We start from the raw sequence: 16,655 nt of genomic DNA, 5'->3' as shown, positions 1-16,655 counted from the left end.
AGTTTGAACAAAAGCAAAGGACACGAAATCTCTAGAAGATATGAGAAGATGTGAACACTTGTCTTAGGGGGTGCATGGAAAAATTATTTTTCATGAGTTCCCATGTAGTCCACTAGGTGGCGGAGGTTACATAAAAACCCTACTGTATAATAAACACCGAATTGCTACAAACTGTTTCCTCTTCTTTTTCAAGTAAAATCCCAAGGAAACCTGTACAGTATAATAAAAGCTGGAGACAGAACTTTGTAGTAAGCCCTATATTAATAACAATAACAGTGTCAAGTTGCAAAATGAGGACAGGTACTATACCAAAAGAGATTATCTCCAAATGCAGTTTTTGCTTCTTTTGTTTACAGAAAAAGTACAACTGACGTTTTTTCCCATATTTGTTCCAAAGATCACCTTGAATGCAAGGAGTCAAATTTTGATCAGCATATTTACACAGTAACTTTTGTACCTTAAAAAAATTCATTTCTCATCTACTGCGGCTACTAATATTTCATGCTAATTATTTTAAACACATTAGCAGGTCATCATGTCATATGTGATGGGATTTAGCATACTTTTTGTGTGAATATATCACTTTAATTTGTATAATGGAGCAGTGCCCCATTAATTATGTGACTCCTTCTAATACCCTTAGAGAAGAAAGGAAGCTCCTTGAATACTAAATTTGCACAACCACAGTGACCTTATAAAGGGTGCATTCCCTTTTAAGATTAATTTGTCAGAACAAAGCACAGTGAAGTCATTACTATGCAGCCTCACAACTGTAGCAACCCTTCTAAAGGTTGTAGATTCTGGCTGATGATGTCACTGACACAAAGAAAAAAAATGCAAAACAGATAGTCTTAAATAAGCTTTCTGGTGAGACCAACTGCATTTTGGCCATGGCTCTGCAGAGCACTCTGGGGACAGTGTGGCTGGGACTTCTCCTCAACTCTCTGTGGAATGGTGAGTAGGCTCCTTCATGATTTGGTTTTGTAAAAGTGTAGGAAATTGTTTTAAAATTTGGACTCATTTTTAATAGAAAAACAGAGAAGTCAGATCTAATATTCACTGTACCTAAGGGGCAATCAACAAACCAAATAGTACCATTAAAGTGACAGCCCTCTTTGTTTTCTTAGTTGCAGAAAGCAAGGACCAAGTGGTTCAGCCTTCCACAGTGGCATCTTCAGAGGGAGCCATGGTGGAAATCTTCTGTAATCACTCTATGTCCAATGCTTACAACTTCTTCTGGTACCTTCACTTCCCGGGATGTGCACCAAGACTCCTTGTTAAGGGCTCAAAGCCTTCTCAGCAGGGACGATACAACATGACCTATGAACGATTCTCTTCATCGCTGCTCATCCTCCAGGTGCGAGAGGCAGATGCTGCTGTTTACTACTGTGCTGTGGAGGACACAGAGGCAGGGAACCCATGAAGAGCTGAACAGAAACAGAGATCACAGCCTTTGCAGGAGGCAAAACAGACGAGCAATAACTTTTTCTTCCTTAATTCAGTGTTACCCAAGCTTTTTCATTTGGTCCTCTACTAGGAAAAAAAATCAAGTCCAGACACACACTATATATTAACAAATGTCTATAAAAATATGCTTTTAATTTTTTTTTTTTGAGACAGGGTCTTGCTCTGTCACCCACGCTGGAGTGCGGTGGCATGATCATAGCTCATTGTAGCCTTGAACTCCAGGGCTCAAGGGTAGCTGGGACTCAGCCTTCTGAGTAGGTGAGACTATAGGCATGTGCCACCATGCCCAGTGAATTTTCTTCCTTTTTGTAGACATGATTCTCTCTGTGTTGTCCAGACTGGTCTCAAACTCCTGGCTTCAAGTGATCCTCCTGCTTCGGTCTCCAAAAGTGTTAGAATTACGGGTGTGAGTCAATGCACCTGGCCCAGAAAATATGCTTTTAAATGGTGATTATTTCAAACAGTCTTCTTGATATCTGAAACACTTTTGACTCATTTTTTTGAGATCTGATTAGATTATTTTTGCTTTTCCCTCATAAAATGACTGATGATGAACTTGCGAGAGTAGTAAGAGGCAGGTCAACTCTTCCATTTTCTTTTCTTTTTAAAAAATTCAGACAGGCCGAAGTGCAGTGGCATGATCATAGCTCACTGCGGCCTTGAACTCCTGGCCTCCAGTGATCCTCCTGCCTTGACCTCCCAAAGCACTGGGATTATAGGCATGAGCCACCAGGGTCAGTCAACTCTTTCATTTTCTCATTGCTGTCTGTGCTTATCTTTTAAACACTGTCTGCTAGCTTCAGTTTCTTTGCAGCAATACTTTCAGAACATGTCCATTTTGTAAAGGGTGGTTTAGTTAACATTGGATGATGTAATAAGAAGTGAGAAAGGAGTGAATGAGTGAGTGGCTGCTACCTACAGCCCTGCATTTGGAACCTCAATCCTTGCCTCAGGATACTTTGCTTATAATCTAGCGTACAGTCCCGTTGAGGGGGCCAGTCAGTGAGTATATGAAATATTAGTAAAACTGAATCTCCTTCACAATATTTAAACTGAAAACAAATGCAAATGGAAGTATTTGTACTTATTGCAATGCATTCTTCCCACACCCCTGTTAATTAGCTTGGTCCTCCCATCCCAGATGTGTCCCTCCCACTTTAGAGACCAATGCCTTAGGGTAGCCCAGTGATTCTTAATATATTTTATCCTCCTAGATCAGAAGTTTTGTGAAAATTGGATTTGTTTTCTTGTGGGGCCATATTCTAGATAAACTCAATCAGGGTTTTTAGGGGTGGGACCCAGAAGTCTCTATTTTCCATAAAGCTCTGCTGGTGATTTTTTTGCTCAGCCAGGTTTGATCTGGGAATTTCAGATTTTGGACCCCACGTGTATGAGTCCATTCTCAAGCTGCTATAAAGAAATACCCAAGACTGGGTAATTTATAAAGAAAAGAGGTTTAATTGACTCACAGTTCTGCATGGCTGGGAAGGTCTCAGGAAACTTACAATCATTACAGAAGGCAAAGGGGAAGAAAGGCACCTTCTTCACAGGGCAGCGAGAAGGCGAAGTGCCCGCAGGGGAAATGCCAGACATGTACAAAACCATCAGATCTTGTGAGAACTCATTCACTATCATGAGAACAGCATGGGGGAAACCATCTCCATGATTCAATTACCTCCCACCGGGTCCCTCCCACAACATGTGGGGATTATTACAATTCAAGGTGAGATTTGGATGGGGATACAGGGTCAAACCATACTACTAGGTCTCCAGGCTTTAACCACTATTCTCTACTTCCTTTCAGGCAGAATTTTAGTAACAGAGGAGGGCTTCAGGAAGTGAATCATACAGTGCAATTGCTTGCTTACACAGTAGACTTTCAGCAAATGTTGACATTTGGAATAAAAGGTGAAGGGCAAGATGGGCGTGATGGCTTACACCTGTAACCCAACATTTGGGAAGCTGAGGTGGGAGGATCCCTTGAGCCCAGGAGTTCGAGACCAGCCTAGTCAACATAGTAAAACCCTGTCTTTATAAAAAATAGAAAAAATTAGCTTGGTGTGTTGGCATGTGCCTGTAGTCCCAGCTACTTGGGAGGCTAAGGTGGGAGGATCGCTTGAGCCAGGGAAGTTAAGGCTGCAGTGAGCCATGAGGGCACCATTGCACTCCAGCCTGGGTAACAGCAAAACCCTGTCTCGATTAAAAGAAAAAGAGTGGCCAGATGCTGTGGATCATGCCTATAATCCCACCACTTTGGGAGGCTAAGGCAGGTGGATCGCTTGAACTCAGGAGTTCAATACCAGCCTGGTCTGTACCCAAAATACTAAAAATTAGCTAGGAGTGGTGTGCACCTGCGGTCCCAGCTACTTGGGAGGCTGAGGTGGGAGGATGGCTTGAGCCTGGGTGGTGGAGGTTGCAGTGAGCCAAGATGGCACCACTGCACTCCAGCCGGGCATCAGAGTGAGACCCTATTAAAAAAAAAAGAAAAAAGGTGAAGAGCAGATTGCTGATGACAGAAGAAAAAAGGCATTTTAGTAATGTCAATTGTCATGAAACTTTGCCAAGGTGTCATAAGATTGACTTTTAAATGCAAATTTTTAATAACATCCAAATATTTCCATTGGATATAAATGTAAATTGGTATGCTTGTGCTTGTATTACTTCATTAGGCATATTATATTTTGGGCTGTTGCTTGCTTAAAAGTGTGTTAATCTTATTTATTTTATTTTATTTCTTTATTTTTTCTGAGACGGAGTCTCGCTCTTGTCACCCAAGCTGGAGGGCAGTGGCGCAATCTGGGCTCACTGCAACCTCTGCCTCCCGGCTTCAAGCAATTCTCCTGCCTCAGCCTCCCTAGTAGCTGGGATTACAGGCACATGCCACCATGCCCAGCTAATTTGTATTTTTGGTAGAGACGGGGTTTAACCATATTGGACAGACTGGTCTCAAACTCCTGACCTCAAGTGATCCGCCTGCCTCAGCCTCCCAAAGCGTAATTAAAAAATCGTATTTTTTAATCAAATGAAATTCTTGAGAAGAGGAAGCATATGTGACCCTTCTTTAAGGTTGTCCTGCACAGTTCTGTGTGCACTGTAGTGGCTCAATAAATTATGAACACGGGTGTGACCTCATTGCTTTGGCAAGAGGGACCAGAGACAGAAAATTCCCTTTGGTTATATTAGGAAGTTCTTTCGAGTTCACAAAGGAGTCTGTAGATGTGGTATATTGAAAACCCTACGTTTTACTCTGGTGTTTTGATTCTGTAATTCAAACCGTCAACAACTAGTCTTCTACCAGATTTTTTCCAGCTCACATGGAGAACTCTAAAGGCATTATTATCCAAAGGGGAAAATGGAAAAAGAGAGTGAAATAAGAGGAAAATGCAGTTGATGCATTTTTCTTACAACAAAGAGAGCAGCCATGAAGTTCCACTCTAAAAGGTATAACATTATGAAGCTCCCCAATGGTGACAAGGACAGAAACATCCACAGGAGAATAATTTTTTTTTTTTTTTTAACTCCCAAGCCTGGGAGTTCGTATATATAAATCGAAAGGTATCTGTGTCTGTCACTGGCTCCATGAGAAATCTGAAGGACTTGCCATGGCTTGCTACTGTGTCCTACACCATCTGACTTCACTGTTAGTTTTTTTTTTTTTTTGACAGGGCCATGAAAACCACCTATGGTAATCGTCTGTATCTTCTGAAAATCATGGCACCACAGAGAATGGCTGGTATTTGGAAGACTGTGTTGCTTTCATTTTCTTCCAAGGATTAGCGTTGTGGGTTGAATTATGTTCCCTACCCCTTGCCCCCAACAAGGATATTTTTTTCGAGTAGGTGACATGGGTAAGTCCTAGTCCTCAGTGCCTCAAAATGCAACCTTATTTGGAAATAGAATATTTATAGTGGTGATAAAATTAAAGTGAACTCAATAGGATGAGACTTAAGCCAATACTGACTGATGTCCTTATAAAAAAGGGAGATCTGAACACAGAGACAGACATGCACAGAGGGAAGACAATGTGGAGAGGCACAGGGAGAAGATATAAAAAATGTAGTATTTTTCAGAGGTTTGAGATAGCGTGGATATAGTTGGGACAAGAATACAGTAATAAACTGTGTGGGGAGATTGAAAGTCAGATGTGAATTGAAATGTTTTGCAGATGCTTGTGTAGATAGATAATGATCTCAAGGTCCAGTTTACATTTATTTTCCCTGTGATATCTTGGAACTACATAAATTGCCTAGAAATTAGGTGTAATCTCAGGAAAAGGTAGGAAAACTCTGGTTTGACTGAGATTTGGTTTCTGATACCTGGTAGAACATAGCTTTAAATAGAAATTAAATATAGTTACGAAAAATAAAAGTTTTTCTTGCCCTCCTTGAGCATCTACTTTTGTGTATTGAAATTATACCCCTTACAGATGATTTAAAACTTTGCTTTCTTCGAAACATATGAAATGATGATGATTTTGGTGAAAGGGATAATACTGTCTTAAACCACATAAGGGGAAGACACTGTCAATAGGACTCTCATGGATGAATAGCATTCCCTTTGGACTCAGTTTTGAACACCTGAACAATAAAATAGAAGATTTAAAAAATACACACAAACACTCACAAATTCATCTGTAACATCTTTTGCATGATCTTTGTTCTAGTATTTAACTGAATTTTTCCATGGATAATCTTCTATAGCCATTTTCTCTCCTACTTTTCTACATTCTTTTACCAGATTATCTCAAAATGTATCTCTGATTTTATTATTCCATAAATAAAGTCCTTCAGGCTTTTACATTTTATATATAAGAAAGAAACAAAAACAAAGACAGCAAATCTAAATAGAGGTACCCTCTTCTTAGTAAAGCTGTCATATTACGAACCCAATGAAACTTCTGCTTTACTTTCTGCTGCTACATACCCTATCCCTTTGGGTCACCAAATAAGTTCACTCTCTAGCCTGTAAGACCTGTTGGCATTATCTCCCGTATGAGTCTTATCAGATTATTTTCTCTGCCTGAAATGCCCTCTTTCTCCCTTTATTCAGATTCTAGCCCAACCTCTATAACTTCTTCAACTGAGGACTCTCTCCCTTGTCTGTGCCGCTGTAGTATAATGATCCCCAAAGTGTTTGACTGTGTGCTATTATCAGTCAAATATGTTACTCCTCCAACATATGCTTATTTTTATGCTCATAGTTTATGATCATGTGTATAACAAACAAAAATAGAAATTAGGAAAGTTTGAGATAAATATAATACTAAATATTATGATTTTCTTTTTGTATGTAGGGGGATCATCTTGTGTAATACATCCATGTCCCTTTTACAAGATGAACTAACTAGACTAACTTGGTCTTTAACTAGTTGGCTAAATTTCTTAAACTTTGTGAAACTCTTTCTTCTCTCATTTGCAAGAAATATCTGTAATGATTTTTCTATTAATATAATTCTTGCACATTTTACTTCAGATTGTTAGTAGTTTTTCCCCTAAGTGTTCATCTACCAAAATGGATGGTAAGTTTCTTGAGGGCAAGGATTATGTCTTGTTCCTCTGTTTATTTCTCAATGCAAATGGTACCTTACATTTAACAGGCACTGAAAAGTGATTTGTGAGGATCAACAGATTCACAGGGTTTTCTCCTGGAATTGTCAGAATGCCAAGACAGTTCTTAAGTAGATCCCTGGATGAGGAAGCCTCTCTGCAAAGGACAACCATTTGTGATGAATGAAGGGAAACAGAGCTCTTACTGCATTGCATATAAGATGGCCTCTCATTACTTGGATTTCTGGTAGCTCTGTGTACTTATTTAAAGTTTCAATCATCTGACAGTTATTTATTGGGTAGCTATAATTTGCCAATCACATTTTTTCCCCCTTTATTCTTGTCCCATAAAACAAAACAAAACACCCATTCTCAGAGCTTCTCTACAACAGAAAGACACCAAACTAAATATAAAAAAGCGTGAATCTCAGGAGAAGAAGTTCTGAAAGACAATCTAGACCGTCTGCCCATGTGATGCTTGATTTTCTCAACAGCATCACATCAAGGGAATTGCCAATATTTTCACAACAGCTTCTTGCAGGAGGGTTCTTGCGGCTCCCATCTTGTCCATTCAAACTCCAGGTAGCTGTGAGCTGAAAAGCAATTATGCTTTATGTTGAGGAAACATCTGTGTTCCTGTGACTTCTACACCTTTGGGAATCTAAAACAGTTCACATCTCTCCTTTACACATTTTGAACCAGATACAACATTTCCATTGAGTAGTTTTTTTCCATATTAAATACTTGCAAGTGGCCAGGTGTGGTGGATCATGCCTATAATCCCAGCACTTTGGGAGGCTAAAGGCAGATGGATCGCTTGAGCTCAGGAGTTTGACACCAGCCTGATCTGTACCCAAAATACTAAAAATTAGCTAGGAGTGGTGTGCACCTGCAGTCCCAACTACTTGGGAGGCTGGGGTGGGAGGATGGCTTGAGCCAGGGTGGCAGAGGTTGCAGTGAGCCAAGATGGCACCACTGCACTCCAGCCTGGGCGTCAGAGTGAGACCCTGTTAAAAAAAAAAAAAGAAAAAAGGTGAAGAGCAGATTGCTGATGACAGAAGAAAAAAGACATTTTAGTAATATCAGTTGTCATGAAACTTTGCCAAGGTGTCATAAGATTGATTTTTAAATGCAAATTTTTAATAATATCCAAATATTTCCACTGGATATAAGTGTAAATTGGTATGCTTGTGCTTGTATTACTTCGTTAGGCATATTATATTTTGGGCTGTTGCTTGCTTAAAAGTGTGTTAATCTTATTTATTTTATTTTATTTCTTTATTTTTTCTGAGATGGAGTCTTGCTCTTGTCACCCAAGCTGGAGGGCAGTGGCGCAATCTGGGCTCACTGCAACCTCTGCCTCCCGGCTTCAAGCAATTCTCCTGCCTCATCCTCCCAAGTAGCTGGGATTACAGGCATGTGCCACCATGCCCAGCTAATTTGTATTTTTGGTAGAGATGGGGTTTAACTATGTTAGACAGACTGGTCTCAAACTCCTGACCTCAAGTGATCTGCCCGCCTCAGCCTCCCAAAGTGTTGGGATTACAGGCGTGAGCCACCACGCCTGGCCTAATATTATTTTTTAATCAAATGAAATTCTTGAGATGAGGAAGCATACGTGACCCTTCTTTTTTTTTTTTTTTTTTTGAGGCGGAGTCTCGCTCTGTCACCCAGGCTGGAGTGCAGTGGCCAGATCTCGGCTCACTGCAAACTCTGCCTCCCGGGCTCACGCCATTCTCCTGCCTCAGCCTCCCAAGTAGCTGGGACTACAGGCGCCCGCCACCTCGTCCGGCTAGTTTTTTGTATTTTTTAGTAGAGACGGGGTTTCACTGTGTTAGCCAGGATGGTTTCGATTTCCTGACCTCGTGATCCGCCCGTCTCGGCCTCCCAAAGTGCTGGGATTACAGGCTTGAGCCACCGCGCCCGGCCACGTGACCCTTCTTTAAGGTTGTCCTGCACAGTTCTGTGTACACTGTAGTGCCACAGCTCCTGTTGGGTCTACCCAGAATACGGTCAAGAAGAGGTATTTAGACTCTAAAGGGTCATGTCTCCTTTGGCCTGTGATTAGTTACAGGTGTCCTGAGATTAGGGTAATTGCATCTTCTCCCATCCCTTTGGGCCTAGGAGTGGTGAAATCTGGCTGTTATTAGCCCCAGGTGCTTCACCTTCCCTTGTAGTTTTCCCTAAATTTTGCACATACATTTAAAAATATTCATTTTGTTAAGCTTTTTTTCAACAATTTTCTTGAGGTGATTGCCAGGACCCTCAAAAAGACAACACTAACACTCATTTTAGGCTTGAGGCAGAGAGAGAAGAAAGAAGAAATTAACTATATGTTTCCATTTATGGCAAGTCTTTCTGGAACTTGAAGATTATTGTTTAAAGACACCTTACCAATTCCAAAGGAAAACATTATTATATGGCTAAGTTTTCAATTATTAAAGTATGAGATCCTTAGCAAACCTTTTAGAAAGAATTACGTTCTACTTTTTTTCTGATTCAAAGCAGAGATTTCTCATCCTTTCCTCAGAATATATATTGAACATTATTTGCACAGTATTCAAAAGAAACAGAAGACAAATCAGATACATGCTTTTTACATTAAAATTAAAATCTATCAAAGAATTACTCTGTTGCTATTGTGGCCTTTTTTTAGTATAAAACTTTAGCATGTCCTCCCTTTCCAATGAGCCCCTTTTCACCATCATAATATATCAAGTTTAGTTAACCATACATTTTTTACTGAATATGTACTTCATTTGAAGTCTGTTTTAAGTAGCCTCTGCATGTGTAAAGCACCTATTTTTCAACCCCTTCTCAGAGTTTCATTTTTTGTTTTATATCTACTGTTTAATATGACAAATGCTCCAAAAATATTTATAAAACCTTTTCTTACTTTTCTCTCTCTAAAAATGTTTAAAGAGAAGGTTCAAGTTTCTTTCTGCACTAAAGATCATTATGGGATGGGCTCCTAATAGGCCCAACCTAGAGAAAAATCTGAGTTATTGTTTGGCCAAAGAGGTTTACACAGAAGCCAGCTCTGAATTACTTCTAATGAGAAGAGCAAGGCTCCTGTTTTTGCTTGTCATTTATCTTCTCTTGCCTTACTCTTTTCTCTTATTTCGCTTTTTCTTATCTCTCGTTCAAAATTTTTCTCTCCCTCTGATGCCAAGCTATATTTTCCTTTCCTTTTCTGTGCATTTTCCCATCCTATTTCCCTTCTTTCTGTCTCCACATTAATAGAGCACAAATCATTTACAGCTTGGTCCACTCACCCTGAATCTTTTCCACTTTGATTCACAAACTTCTATTTCTTCTCCTTTGAACCCCTGATTTGCTCCCTATGTCCCTCATGGAGCGTGTAACCACCCAAAGTTTGGCCCAGGGATAAGGCCAGGAAGCACCAGCTACTTGACAGTCAAGTCGCTGATCCTACGTGTGGGCTCTAGGGGGCGATGCAGTGTAAGGTCTGTCCTGGTACAGGAGGAGCAGCAGTCTTGCTCCCCACAGAGCTTTGAGGAGCTGGACCAAAAGTGTGCTCCACAGAGAGAAGATATCTATCGGTGCCGGGAAACAACAGTGCCCTGAGGAAGGGCCATTTCTAGAAGCCCCGTGCTGACACAGGGGTGCTAGTTCATCTTCAAGAGCCCACTTTCTGGGGTGGGGCAATATCTCCAGCAGAGGTGGACTGGAAAGGACCCCCCTACCCCGCCCGCCGTAAGCTTAGCTGGAGCCATGGCCTCTGCACGCATCTCGACGCTTGCGATGCTCCTCACATTGAGTGAGTAATATCCCCTTCCCATTTTCCACTCGCGTGATCCACTTAATGCTCTTCAGCAGCTTCACTGATGCAGCTTGGATTAATTTACAGGTGGGCTGAGAGCTCAGTTGGTGACTCAGCTAGAAGATCAGGTCACGGTCGCTGAAGGGAATCCTCTGACTGTGAAATGCACCTATTCAGTCTCTGGAAACCCTTATCTTTTTTGGTATGTTCAATACCCCAACCAAGGCCTCCAGTTCCTTCTGAAATACATCACAGGGGACAACCTGGTTAAAGGCAACTATGGCTTTGAAGCTGAATTTAACAAGAGCCAAACCTCTTTCCACCTGAAGAAACCATCTGCCCTTGTGAGCGACTCCGCTTTGTACTTCTGTGCTGTGAGAGACACACTGATAGGGGCTGCAGGGGGAGCAGAACACAAACTTTGAGTCTAGTAAAACCCATTTTCTTGAAGCCTTTGTTCCTCCACGAGAGTGGTGTGGTTCCAGGATATGTCACTTATTATAGTTAAACTACAGTTTAAAACCATAGAATTTGCTCATTCAGCAGGTGTTTATTGAGTCCTGATGTGCCAGGTACTGGGCTAAGCACCGGTCATAAAAAGGTGAAAGAAGTGTAAAACAAATAGAAAAAAACATAGGGGAAAATTACCATGACATTGGTCTGGGCAAGGAGTTCCTTCCTTCCTTCTTTCCTTTCTCTTCCTTCCTTCCTTCCTTCCTTCCTTCCTTCCTTCCTTCCTTCCTTCCTTCCTTCTTTTTCTTTTCTTTTTCTTCTCTCTCTCTCTTTCTTTTTCTTTCTTTCTTTCTTTCTTTCTTTCTTTCTTTCTTTCTTTCTTTCTTTCTCTTTCCTTTTTTCTCTCTTTCTGAAAAGGGGTTTATTTTCAACAGACATTTCTTTTTATACCAAGGTGAAATGTCATCATCATCATAATTTTGCAATGTTACATACACAGTTGAGACCATTAAAAAAATTAGGTTCATGGGATACATGTCCAAATTTGTTACGAAAGCATATTGTGTGATTCTGTGGTTTGGGCATCTATTGATCCTGCCACCCAAAGAGCGAACATAGTACTCAGGGGAGAGCTTTTCATCTCTTGTGAGCAAGGAATTTTTGGATATGACCTCAAAAGCACAGGCAACATAAGCAAAATTAGACAAAAGGTACTATATTAAACTAAAAAGCTTCTGCACAGCAAAAGAAACAATAAACAGAGTGAAGAGAAAGCCTATGGAATGGGAGAAAATATTTGCAAACTCTACATCTGATAAGGGGTTAATATTCAAAATGTTTAAGAAGCTCACATACCAAAAGCACCCAAATAACCTGATTAAAAAATAAGCCAAGGACCTGAATAGCCACTTCTCAAATGAAGACATACAAATGGCCGAGAGGTATATAAAAAATACTCAACATAAGTAATCATTAGGAAGGTGCAAATTAAGACCACAATTAGGTATCACCTCACAACCTATTAGGTTGGCTATTATCAAAAAGACAAAATATAACAACCATTGGTGAGAAGGTGAAGAGAAGGGAACTCTTCCACACTGTTGGTGAGAATGTAAATTCCATAGCGTGCAGCCATTATGGAAAACAGTAGGGAGGTTTCTCAAAACACCAAAAATAGAACTACTATATGATCCAGCAGTCTCACTACTGGGCATATATCCAAAGAAAATGAAATCAGTATGTTAAAGAGATATCTGCACTCCCATGTTTATTGCAGCACTATTCACAATAACCAAGATATGGAATCAACCTAAGTACCCATCCTTAGATGAATGGGTAAAGAAAACATGGCATATATACACAATGGAATACTATTCAGTCTTAAAAAAGGAAGAAATCCTGCCATTTGTGATGACACAGTTGAACCTGGAGGACATTATGTCAAGTGAAATAAACCAGACACAGAAAGACAAATACCACATAATCTCACTTATTTGTGTAATAAAAAAGTTGAATTTATCGAAGCAGAGTAGAATTGTGGTTACCCCACAATGAGATACCATCTCACACCAGTTAGAATGGCAATCATTAAGAAGTCAGAAACAATAGATGTTGGAGAGGATGTGGAGAAATAGGAACACTTTTACACGTTGTGGGATTGTAAACTAGTTCAACCATTATGGAAAACAGTATGGCAATTCCTCAAGGATCTAGAACTAGATGTACCATATGACCCAGCTATCCCACTACTGGGTATACCCAAGGATTATAATTACTCTACTACAAAGACACATGCACACGTATGTTTATTGCGGCACTATTCACAATAGCAAGACTTGGAATCAACCCAAATGTCATCTGTGACACTGGATTAAGAAAATGTGGCACATATACACCATGGAATACTATGCAGCCATCAAAAAGATGAGTTTGCGTCCTTTGTAGGGACATGGATGCAGCTGGAAACCATCATTCTTAGCAAACTTCACAAGAAGAGAAAACCAAACACCGCATGTTCTCACTCATAGGTGGGAACTGAACAATGAGATCACTTGGACTCGGGAAGGGGAACATCACCACTGGGGCCTATCATGGGGAGGGGAGGAGGAGGGATTGCATTGGGGATTATACATGATATAAACGTTATGCACATGTCCCTAGAACTTAAAGTATAATAAAAAATAAAAAATAAAAAAAAAATAAAAAAAAAAAAAAAAAAAAGAATTGTGGTTACCAGAGGCTTGTGAGGGGAATGGAAAGGGACTGGAGAGATGTTGGTAAATGATACAAAATTTTAATTAGATAGGAAGAATAAGTTCAAGAGATCTATTGTAATGGTGACTATAGCTAATAGTAATGTCTTTGCAACAGAAATTTCTTTTCTTTTCTTTTTTTTTTTTTTTTTTGAGACAGAGTCTTGCCCTGTTACCCAGGCTGGAGTGCAGTGGAGTAATCTCAGCTCACTGCAACCTCCACATCCCAGGTTCAAGCTATTCTTCTGCCTCGGCCTCCCAAGTAGCTGAGATTACAGGCACCTGCCACTACCCCCAGCTAGTTTTTTGTATTTTTAGTACAGACAGGGTTTCACCATGTTGGCCAGACTGGTCTCCAACTCCTGACCTTGTGATTCACCTGCCTCAGCCTCCCAAAGTGCTGGGATTACAGGCGTGAGCCACCGCACCCAGCTGCAACAGAAATTTCTAAAAATTGCTGAAAGTAGATTTTAAGTGTTCTTACCACAAAAACATATGTATGTGAGGTACTGCATATGTTAATTAGCTTGATTTAGCCATTCCACAATATACACATATTTCAAAACATTATGTTGTATACCATATATATATATATATACACACAATTTTATTTGTCAATTTAAAAAAGAATTGAAAGAAGCTGTCCTTGATCCCTATGTGTCAGGTGTGATTCCAAACATTAATGAATGCATTTAATTCTCACAAGTATTATCATCAGCTTCACTTTACAGATGAAGAAGCAAAGTCACAGACTGTATCTTGCTCAAGTCACAAAGTTAATAACTGCTAAATTGCAACCCAGGCAGTCTGTCTCTAGGGCACACGGTCCAACCACTCCACTCCTCTGCCAGTCTATAGGCTTCTTGAGGCAAGAGACTGATTTTGGTGATGATGTAGCCCTAACTCCAGAAAGGGTTGCTGTCAAAAAAGGGTTGGTTATATGAATGAACAATAAACTGACACTCTAAATGGTTTGGTGTGTGCCAAGACAGAGAATTCAAAAAATGCTCTATGAGATGAGGATATAGGAATAGCTTAGCTGTGAAAGAAGACAGAAGCAGTCTGTAATGGGAGGAGACTTTGAATCAAGGAAGGGTGTAAACGTGTAGTTCTTATAAGGATAGTTGCTTACAGTTCCTATGTTCACATCTTACATATGCTCTTGAGAGGAGCTGGACTTAATGCACCTTTCTCTCTTTATCTTTTCCCAAGTTTGAGTGTCCTGGGAAGGGCTCTGTTTGACTCAGTGTGAGTTAAGTGGCTCTTCCTTGGACTAATCAGTGGTGGCCATGGGTGCAGGCTGCTTGGATTAGCCCAGCTTGGGTTCCACCTTTGGTGGCTGGGGGTGGGAGTGAGGATTCTGCAGGTTAGCAGCTCTATTTTGAACTACATGGTTAAAAGGAGTATGTCCCCAAATAAATTAATTTTTACACAGGGATCTATATCTGTTTATTTTTTTCCCCAAACGGATAGACAGTAGTTCTTATACCACCTCCTGAAAAATTCACTTTTGCCCCATAGATTTGAAATACCACATTTATAGTACATTAAATTCCTACATATATGCAGATCTACTTTTGAACTCTGGATTTGTATAGTTTTATGCTAGAATGTGCTGCTTCAGGGAGATTCACTTTGCAGCCTTTGGTTTGTACCTTGTGATTTACTGGACTTCTTTTCCTATCCCTCAATCCATCACATACGCTAAGGAGCCTTATACACGAGGATGTGGACATGTTAGCCCACATGTCTACAGTCTAGGCAAACAGTGATCTTTTGGCCACCCATTGGGCCTAGAGTTGTGTACACAGGTGGGATATCTGCTTCTGGGAAGATAATCCTTGAGAGAGGCCCATGCAGATCTTAAAAGTGGGTTTGGGGATGTTTGTGCAGGGAATTCTGAAATCCTGAGTACCCAGAATATGGTCAAGAAGAGGTATTTAGACTCTAAAGGGTCATGTCTTCTGTGTCCAGTGATTTTCTCATGGGGAAGGGATAGGAACACCTGAATGATGGCTGGGGTGGAGGCACAGAACTCTGAGCAGGGACATCACTTGCTCAGGTCTAGGGGTGGCAGTGTTCTGTACCATTTTTGCCAAAATACATTTGAGTTCATGAAACCATGGTATCTGTTTTAGATTTAGGTACACAGGTGCCATAACTCTAGGTAAGCCCTCAGCCACCATCATTGTTTCACTCCAAAGGAAGTTCATGTCCATAGGGATATTTTTAGCACATTACACAATTGACCTGGCTGTGTGGCCTCTTTCTGCCTTTGATACTTGTAAATACATTTTATGCAAGTCCTGCAAAGGAAAGAAGTCTTTTTATACAATTATCACTTATTTATTCATTTAGCTATTCACTTATTCACTCAATGATTATTTGTGGAGTTTCGACTATGTGCCTGGCCGGCATCGTTATCATCCCTGCGGATGCAGTGGTGAACAAATCTTTCCCTCCAGTCATTCCCCAGGCTGCACACGTGTTGATATCATTTCCCTACCCAAATAGAACTACTTCTTAGTCAAAGAGATACAACTCTCAAGATATTTGCTTCTCAAGAAAATTCTCCAAGGTTAACCTGGCTCTTAGATATTAATCTTTTGTCATGTGGTAGTGATTGATGGTGGTGGTGATGGGAGTGGAGTTATGTAGGGAAATGGGAATCTATATTTTCCCCCTTTTTAAAGGTGGTTGAGAGGGAACAACTATGTCTTTTTAGAAGTTCTGGTTTGACTTAACGAAAAGTTAGTCTTGCATTCCTTTTTCCTGTTTGTTGGAAAATACTCCTTATAACCAGATAAACTTCAGGAAAAACTAGAAATTCTGGAGAATTTATCATCATTAGATTTCTTTTACTCCCCCCTTTTGTATCACTTCAAGAACTTTGTGGAAAGAGAACTGAATTAAGAATTAGGAAGCATAGGTTGTTCCTGATTCTTCCTCTAAGTAACTATGTGACATTGGACATGCCATTTCTACTCTATATGCCTCATCTCTTAATTAATGAAACTGAGATAATTGGAAGGATTGTTGTGAGGATTGCTGTATGTATGAAATATGTTTTGGACCCCAAATAAGAGTGGGTATTTAGGTAGGCACAGCAATCAGACACCATCCTGTGGAGCCCTTATAACTGCCCTGAACTGC

General features: G+C 40.3%; 2 gene segments (V, D, J or C); both read left to right on the top strand.

The window, feature by feature from the left end:
• The first annotated feature begins 726 nt into the window (after positions 1–726).
• LOC117070032 lies at positions 727–2,970 on the top strand. The segment is given in 2 exon segments: positions 727–954; positions 1,128–2,970. Coding segments are annotated over 2 exon segments (360 nt in total).
• Positions 2,971–9,921: 6,951 nt separating this feature from the next.
• Positions 9,922–11,494, top strand: LOC117070029. The segment is given in 2 exon segments: positions 9,922–10,794; positions 10,885–11,494. Coding segments are annotated over 2 exon segments (384 nt in total).
• The last annotated feature ends 5,161 nt before the right edge of the window (positions 11,495–16,655 follow it).

Source organism: Trachypithecus francoisi, unplaced genomic scaffold (genome assembly GCF_009764315.1).
Source record: "Trachypithecus francoisi isolate TF-2019V2 unplaced genomic scaffold, Tfra_2.0 Lachesis_group3, whole genome shotgun sequence".
NCBI classification, from domain to species: Eukaryota; Metazoa; Chordata; class Mammalia; order Primates; family Cercopithecidae; genus Trachypithecus; species Trachypithecus francoisi.
Note: the sequence above shows the minus strand (reverse complement) of the source record. Positions and strands in the feature narration are given on the sequence as shown.